General features: G+C 47.7%; 1 protein-coding gene across 28 annotated transcripts in view; it reads left to right on the top strand.

The window, feature by feature from the left end:
- Positions 1 to 875: 875 nt before the first annotated feature.
- The window catches only part of PXK (PX domain containing serine/threonine kinase like), a 75280-nt gene continuing 67216 nt past the window's right edge, over positions 876 to 8939 (top strand). For 17 of the 28 annotated variants that reach the window (XR_009566036.2, XR_009566035.2, XM_060308909.1 and 14 more), the window contains exon 1: positions 876 to 1095. Coding sequence is in view for 26 of the 28 variants with exons in the window: in XM_060308909.1 (XP_060164892.1) it covers positions 994 to 1095 (102 nt within the window). In the remaining 2 variants the exon portion in view is untranslated. The remainder of the gene's footprint in view (positions 1096 to 8939) is intronic. The other 11 variants (XM_060308912.2, XM_060308911.1, XM_030867551.3 and 8 more) reach the window with 2 other exon arrangements.

The following is an 8939-nucleotide window of genomic DNA, read 5'->3' as shown; positions in this document are numbered from 1 at the left end:
GGATTATGGCCTTGGGTTCAGGCAGATGGGGCCAATTTGGGGCTGAGAAGTTGGTGGCAGAGTTCTCTGGCTCTGGTTTGAGATTCTTGGAGCCAGTACAGTGGGACTGACCACCGCAAGCCTGAGGTTGAGAGTTCTCAAGTTTGAAGGCCTTGTGGGCTGAGCTAAGAGCTGGGGCAAAGGGTAGAGGTTGGGAGTTTGTGGACCAATACCCAATTTTTAGGGTCCCCAGTTCAAAGAGCTCTGGGTCTGAGGGTCCTGGAGTCTTAGGGCTCCAACTCTGGGGTCCAATCTTGAGGGCCCAGCTGTTAGGTTCTTGGGTCTGAAGAGCCAGGTTCACGAGTTCCCCATAAAACCTGAATCTGAGGGGTTTGTTTTAGAAAGTTTCTGGGTCTGCAGGGCACAGACTGAGGGTCACATCCTGAAGCCCCTTTTTTTCTGGGTCTTAGGGTCCTTGGACCTGGGAGGCCTGAGTGGGAAAAGTCCAGTTGTAAAGGTCTCGAGACTGAGAGTCCAGCTTCTGAGGGCCTAATGCGAAAAGCCCATCAGCGAGAGGCTTGGGATCTTTGCGCCTGAGGGTTCCCGACCGCAGGGTTCCTGACCGCAGGGCCCCAGACGCGGTGTTTTCGGCTCTGAGGACCTCTGGAGGTGATGATGGCTTAGGGTGAATTGCCCCGAGATCTGAGGCCCGGTGCTAAGGGTACCGGGCCTGCGGTGCGGCCACGTGGAGGCGCGGGTCCAGGGCAGCGGTGACTGCGACAGTTTGGCGCTAGGAACCCGCGGGAGGCGGCGGGGCAGAGGGTTGCCAGTGTTGACAGCAGCGGCGGAGGGGGAAGATCGGCGCTAGGACCCCGAGGACCCGGCGGGCGGCGGCGGCGCGTGGGGCGGCGCGTGTTGACAGCGGCGGCGGCGGCGGATCCCGGCGGGCGACGGGAGTCGGCGCCTCTGGTTCCTGCCCCTGGTCCCGAGGCGGTGGTGGACGGGCGTTCCGGGATGGCCTTCATGGAGAAGCCGCCGGCCGGCAAGGTCCTGCTGGACGACACGGTGCCGCTGACAGCAGCCATCGAGGCGAGCCAGAGCCTGCAGTCCCACACGGTGCGCGGCCCACCGGGCGGGCGGGCTGGCGGCGCGGGGCGGCCCCGGGCCCTGAGAGGGCTGCGGGCGGCCGGGCGGGGCCCGGGGCAGGGGTCGGCGGCCCAGGCCGAGACGGCTCTGGCGTGGCGTCGTTCCTGGGCCAGGGTCCCCGGGGCCCAAGCGGTCGCTGAAGTCCGGAGGGGTTGAGGGTGGGAACCGCAGCCCCTTGGGCCAAGGAGTGGGAGGGGCTCGGCGGTGCCCTGGAAAGGGACTCCGAGTTGGGGGAGGTGTTGGATTCCCGGGCCCACGTCGGGCCGGCGGAGTAAAGAGACCACTCAGGACCCTCTCATCCGTTTCTGCCCTCCGCCAGCCATCTCCTCCTCTTTGGGGCCAGTTTCCCTCCTTTAGGCTGGGGATATCGGTGGTGGGGTTGAGGGTGTGCCAGGCCAAATGGAAGTGTGACTTTAGAGCCTACTTGTTGGGATAGCTGCGGCCGGGGTCTGCAGCCCCATTTCCAGGTCAGCTGTTTGACCGAGGCACGGGGAGATGGTGAGGGAGGCAGTCTGGGCCCCTGCTGAGGCAGGTGTTTGAAATTGCTCCTTCCCTCCTCTAACTTGCTCTTTAGCAGGCAGTGGTAGCAGTCATTTGAGTTTAAAATCCACTGGAGTAGCATAAAGGAGTAGTAGGTCCTCATAGTAAACACAGGCAGAGTTGATTTCTGTTACATATAGGGTGTTTTATGGGTCTTTAAAACCGTGGTTGTTTTCATTTACCTGTACCTTGTTTTTGAAAAGCACAATATAATTTACAAGTAATAAACCCAGAAACCAGCAAAAAAACAGGAGCTGCCAGCCAGTGGGACTTTGTTTGGGAAATGATGAATGGGGAGAGAGAGATTCCTTAAATTGTAATGTTTTGTTAGGTTCCCACATCAGATTCTGGCTCAGAGGCTTGTTTGTTTACCATTGCAGGGCGTTTGGGGTTCATCGTCTGGAGGCTAAAGCCCCACAATAGCCTTCTGTTTCTCCTTTTGCTCAAGCTGTTCTGGCGACTTCAAAGAGACCTTTTATTCTGTTGTATTAAAGTGGGACTTTTTTTAACCTCAGTTTCCTCTTCCGACAGCCATGCTTTGTAGGGCTTGGATTGTTCAAAGTGTTCATTTCCAGTTAGGAAAATGATCATACATTTTCTTTCGTTGTGCATATCTTTAATCCTGTTCTACAGACTTGTGAGAAGGCACCGTATAGGACAGAAAGGAGTGGGGTTGAGTCTTTTAGGCTTATTTGGTACTGAAAGTCCAGAGAGAGAAGCTTGTAAATGCTCACAAACCACTTCTTCCAGAAAGCATTTCATGGTGGCCACTGCCCCAAGCCATGTGCTCACCTCCACCTTAACCTTGATCAGTTTATTCTGTATTTACTTCTTTAGTTTACGTCTCCCCCAGGCTGCGAGAGGAGCAACACTTTTGTGTTCATTTTTGGGTCCCAGCTCCTGGCGTCTGATAGGATTTCATGTGTTTTTGAATGAATAAGTAAATGAATTATAACCTTACTTCGTCTTTTTTTCTGTTTGTGTAGAATGGTAGTGATAAAAATTGGAGCAACATGACATCTGAGGTTCTGCGTTAAAGGGTGTGTGCTGCAGCAAGGTGGTGAAAGATGTAGTAGGATTCCATTTTTATTGCAGAGATTTTCTTTAAGAAATAAAGTAAAATAATTTAGGGTAGAGAATGGCAGTTCCTATAATGATGACTGAACACAGACAGTGACTCACAGGAGACACATAGAGGCAGATGTGGTGGAGGAAAAAAAATGCAGCATTGTCTTGCATAATTTTTGACTGTTTTGTGTTCTTGTCATTTTAGCTGTAAAATCTAAGAGTGAAAAGTATTGCATCAGCCCTGAACTTTATTGAGAAAATGATACGTGATGCAAACTTTTTGAACTATTAGTGTCATAAGAGTAAGTCCCCTTTAGAACAGGAACTGTTGGAAATTGTTTTGGAAAGAAGTAGTTGCTAAGGGTGGTCTACAGAAGAAAAAGGCATTGTTTTCTGTTGGGAAGGTTGAAGATGGCTTTCTGGCTTGTTAGCTGAAGGGAGATGGTATCCCCAAAGTCAGAGGACAGTCCTCCCTTTCAAATGCCGAATCTCTAGGAAGTTGCTCCTTGGCTGTAGGACAGAAACCTACAGAGAGGGTACATAGTGGACATCCTTTGGGTTGGAAGAGGCAGGACCTTAATATGGGTTTGGGCTGATGCTAGTCATGTGATATCATTGGTTGGGCAAGTCACTTAACCTTTTTTGATGTTTAGTTTCGTCATCTGTAAATGGCAATAATAAATGCCTGCCCTGCCTGTCATCCACAGTTGTTACAAAGATCAAATGAAATAATCTTTATGAAGTATTTGTAAAGTGCATTCCTTCCTTCTTCCATCTATTCACTTTATGGCGCCATATATGCAAAGGATTAAACACATTAATGCATTTTTATTGCAAGTAAGCGCATTTCTGTCCATGGTTGCTTTCATTTATCAAGGTTGTTTAGTCTTGGGAAACAGGATTTATAGCAGGAAATTTTTTGTTACCTATGATTTAGGATTTTTGGACATGGGAGGGGAAAATTCTGTGGATTGGAAAATACAGGTGCCAGAAGGATGAAGGGAACACAAGATCACCACCAGAAAGGCATATTGGGATAAGCAGCTGGCGGAATACAGGTGCCAGAAGGATGAAGGGAACACAAGATCACCACCAGAAAGGCATATTGGGATAAGCAGCTGGCGGAAGGTGCAGGTTCGTAGATGATTCTGTGCCTGAATGTGGTTTGAATGACTTTATTTTGACTTTTATGGAGCCCAAATAATTTAGCTTCAGGAAATAGAGCAGGCCTCTGCTGCAAGGAAATGAAGCTTCCATAAAATAAGAAAGGATGGTATTTAGGGATGCTTTCAGTAAGGGGAATGGAGGGTGGGGGGCGTGGAAAGGGAAGGATTTTCCTGACAAAAGGGATTCTGGTAAAAAGCCACACAGGTAAATTGTGGGAAACTTTGGGAGCATTAAGAATGAAGACAAGGAAATATGTAAGTTCTTGACTAAAAGGGAAAACTTTTAAAGTCAGTAGACTGAAGAAAAATGCTTACTTAGCTGAAACAGAAACCAGAGGAAGCTGCCAGTTTTGGAGAAGGTTGTTATCAAATACACATATCTGGTTTTTGCTGGTGACTGTGCTGTAGTGCCATAGCTCTTAATCTCCATTTCCTCCTTTTTAGGAAGGAAAAAGGTTCTCGGAGGTTCATCTGAATCAGGGCCCATTGATTCTGTGTTTGGTGCATTTTGTTCTTGAGAAACAAAAGATAATTTCAGTGGTATTTGAGGCATAACAGAGTATTTTAAAAGTCTGTGGAAAAGATAATATTTCATGTTAAGATCTTTACTGAAAATGGATCTCACCTTGAGCCTTTGATTTTGGAAACTGCATTCCTGCCGTTTGTTTATTCAACAATACTCATTCCTTCACCAGAAATGTACTGAGCACCTAGTTGAGTGCCAGGCGGAAGCTGGAGATCTGGTGGTGAACTCAGCCGCTTCTGCTTTCATGGAGCTTTGTTCTATGGGATTCTGAGATCTTCTGTCTTCCAAGGTGTATACAAGTCAACCAGAATCTCAACCTGTCATAACACAGATACTTTAAAGTTCCTTTTGTGGCTTGGTTTAATGAGCTTCAGCCTCTTCATCAGTCACCTTTTTTAATAGTCTTTTAAACTCTATTCACGTATCACTAGAATATCTGTTCAAATGGGATGCCAAAACAGGAGACGTCGTTGCCTTAGAGATCCTGACGTTTGAAGGCAATCCAGTGCTCAATATCAGAATCCATCTCGGCTTCCTTTGGAGATGCTATTTGGAGATTTCTTTCAAATTCCAATTTATACTGAATATTTTGAAAGTTTTTTTGAAGATGTGTGCCTAGACACGTAGAGACAGGATGATAGTTAACTTGCAGCACTTGCACACATTGTAAGAAGATAACAGTAGTGGTTTTCTGGGAATCTAATTGCTGGTCTTCCACTTGGTTATATATTTTTCTCCGCTTGTCCTTGAAACCCACGATGGGTGCAGTTGGAAAACTGAGTTGGAAGCTTAGAGACTGGTAATTCGTTAATTTGTAGAGTCAGTCTCTTCTTCATTCTCTTCCTATTGAAGAAGTCAATTTTTTCACAGCTTCATTTAGGTGCTGAGGACTCAATTCTCCTACATCACCTCTTTCGAGGAGTATCCCACTAGAAAGGTTTCTTGTGGGAATACAAATAAGAAACTGGCTGTAGTTACTAGAAGGAAATGCAGGATTCTGGGGCTAAGGTTTATTTTATGTGAAAAGATAATTTGCTTTGCTCGCCTGGGGGCATAGTGGAAACAGCCACCCATGTGTACACAGCTTCCCTGTGGGTTGTGGTCTTGAGATTGTTCAAAATACAGGTTGTTGATTGGATGCCTAAATGGGTTCATTTGGGGCAAGTTAAACAAACCCTCTGTTCTCCACTGCAGGCAGGTAGTGCTAGCAGTTGCCGGGGCAGCTTCACATGAAATGAAGCTCCTTTCAGTCCCACCCTGAAAAGGGCAGAGCTGGACCCAGACGTTGTTTTAGAACTCAGAAGTGTGTGGGGCGTTGTGGAGGGAGAGCAATAGGCTTTTCCCGTTGTTCTCCCCTGAGCCTGGAAGTCATCCTTGTCCGTGACTTTTTTCATGGGTAACATGCACATGGTTTGGGGAAATTAAGGTGTGCCTCTACTTCTGGGTGATGAAGGGGGCCCCGTTTCTTCAGTTTGAAACTTTTGACTCAGGGCTAAGGAACAAGTACTTCACCTTGGTTAAATACTCCGACCTCAGCCGGGGGAAGAGTCTATGCAGGTTGGCCATTTTGTCTCTGGCTGACTTTCTGATCACCAAATTTGAGGTAAATTTGGCCATTTCTAGCTAAACATCAAGGTATCACGTGTTTCTTCCTGCTTACTAAAAGAGTACAGTTGAAAGCAAAAGGGAATTCTGCTGTCTTCAAATAATACAGTAGTCACCTTTTGGTGGCTAACAGGTATTTATTAACATAATGTTAGCTTGGGGAATCCATTGCAGAGCAACAGGAGTCTTCCTGGAAAGTTGTTTGTGTAACAGCTTTATATAATTCACATACCGTACAGTTTACCCATTTGTGGTATACAACTCAGTGGCTTTTAGTATAGTCGCTATACTCAATTTTAGAACATTTTTGTTACCCTGAAAAGAAGCCCCCAACCCCTTAACCCTCACCCTGGAAAGTTTTATAACATTGCAGGATGCTAACCTCGGGATATATTCTGAGTCCTTTAGCTCTTTGGGTCCAGCTCATTTAAGGATCTCGTCAGAGGGACAAATTCTCCATAAACAGTCATACACACGTTTATATGACCTCTCAGAACCTCACTGACCTGAAGCCTGCTCTTGGGCTGTGGATCTTCAGGCTGGAATCTCTGGAAAAATCTTGAAAACTGTAAACTTGGAGAGTTACTTATTTCAATTGGTGAGAGACGTGCATCTAAAAAAATGTGCTGCACTACCATATATACCCTTACTTTTTTTTTTTTGCCACGCCCCACGGCTTGTGGGATCTTAGTTCCCCGGCTAGGGAACCCGTGCCCTTGGCAGTGAAAGCTTGGAGTCCTAACCATTGGACAGCCAGGGAATTCCTACATACAGCCTACTTTAAGAAGACCCACTGCAGTTGACCCTTGAACTGCACGGGGGTTAGGGCACCAGCCCTCCTTGCAATGGAAGATCTGCATGTGACTTTATAGCCAGCCCTCTGTATTGGAGGACTCAGCCAACCACGGGTGGTGTAGTACCGCAGTACACATTTACTGAAAAAAATCCCCGTGTAAGTGGACCCGCACAGTTCAAAGCCCTGTTGTTCAAGGGTCAGCTGTATCTAGGACAGTAGATGAATTATGTCCTGTTACTGTGAAGAGTTGCTCTCAGTCACAGCCTGCCTGGGGCAGGTAGGTGTGCATGCCAGGTGACTTAGTAGACAGAGTGCACAGGGGAAGGGCAAAGGGCGCTGTGCTGGAAAGCCCGGGCCTCGGATCTGCCTCTTATCACAGCACTTCTGTTTATGATATCCAAACAAGGCTGCCCACATTTCTTTGACATGGCTCATCAGAAACAGGCCATTTCTCCTCATTAATTCAGCTGAGGCTTTTTTGGGGTGCTGGGAGGAGGGAATGAATGGAGGATTGCTATGGGACAATCCTGAATCAAAAAATGTCTGAGGACCGCCTGGAGATGTGAAAGGGAAGGAGTGTTGTTCATCCATCCTTCCTTTGAGCCTGCCCTTCCCCAGGGGACAAGTGATTTCTTGGCCGGGACTTCAGTCCTGCAGGCTTTGCTCTTTGCAGAAGCAGAGGGGAATGAAACCCGAGGCGGTCCTGCTCACATCAGACCTCTAATGTCAGGGTAAGGGTCTGGCCAGTGCGATGGCACCCACTGACCCAGCAGAGCACAGGGAGTGGCTGGGGGCCCATTGTCATGCTCTGGGCATCTCTGCCTGTGACCAGGTAGATAACCACACTCAATAGCAGCCTTGCGCTCATTTGTCCCATGGGTCCTTCTCGAGCTCCGGTTCTTTCCGGGCAGTGTGGTCAGCTCTAGGGATGCAGTGGGGAGAGGCCCTGCTCTTGGCGCTCTCAGGCTTTTGAGGGTGGAGAAGTGGGTCTGCGCTTGGAGGGCACACCTCTGCCCCTTCTCAGTCCTTAGATGGAAAGGGCCACATGGACCTCTTGTTCTGCCCATGTGGATGCCTTTCTCTTTGAGGTGTTTTTTTTTTTTTTTTTACTCTGAAATCCAGCCTTTCATGTCTATGTATTGCTATTTTGATTCAGTTTCAAACCATGTTCCTGCCACGTAGATAGTAAGCATTCGGTAAGTATTGTTGAATGCGTGAGTTTGTTGAGTGAATGCATTTATTCAAGGCGCAGCTCAGGAAACCCTTCCTGTGGACTGCTACCCACCGTCTTACCTACCAAGCTGAGTGTGATTTCCTTCCTCTGAAATTCCCATTCAGTTTTATTTGTCCAAAAGTTGCAAGCATTTTACACACCGATTATTTCTTATTCCCTGTTTTCTATTTACACCCTCCCTTTCCAACACACGTGAAACTGTAAATAACTTGAGGAGGGGGCAGTGCCTTAATGATCTTGCTTAATCTCTCCAGCCTCAGTTTCTTCATCTGTGAAGTGGGGATAGTAAGAGGATGCTAGGGCTGCTGTGAGGATTAACTGAGCTCAGACACATGGGGCGTTCTGAACAGAGCTCAGCACACAGATCTCACTGTTCTTGTTGTAGTTTATTACCTCTGTATTTTCTAGAGCACTAGTAACTTTTTAGGCACTAGTACTTTTTAGGTGTTGAATGGAAAAAGGAAAATTATTTATTTAAAAGTATGTCTCACTGTCAACTGTGACTGCTAACAAATAGCAAAAAACCCAGTGACATTTCAAAAGAACACTCCCACTGCCCTTTCACCCCTGCTCATTTTCCCCTTTTACCCTGGAGGGACACGCTGTGACAGCCAGGCTCTGAGATATAGCACAGGGTCCCCTGCCTGGCAGCAGAGCTGGCTGTTGGTGTTCAAAGGTGGCAGAAGAGGTGGAAGAGGCAAGTGGGCAGGCCACGGGCTCAGCTGCGGGCCTGGCAGAGGAGCTCCCGTAGGCCAGGCCTGAAGGGAGGAGACCCCTGGCCAGTGCCCATTTCATCTCCTCACATCCCAGCTTTTGTTCATCGCCAAAGGAATCCCAATGTCAGTTCACACCACTTGACCTCTGGCAGCGGAGTGAAAA

This window comes from Globicephala melas, chromosome 11 (assembly GCF_963455315.2).
Source record: "Globicephala melas chromosome 11, mGloMel1.2, whole genome shotgun sequence".
NCBI lineage: Eukaryota > Metazoa > Chordata > Mammalia > Artiodactyla > Delphinidae > Globicephala > Globicephala melas.
Note: the sequence above shows the minus strand (reverse complement) of the source record. Positions and strands in the feature narration are given on the sequence as shown.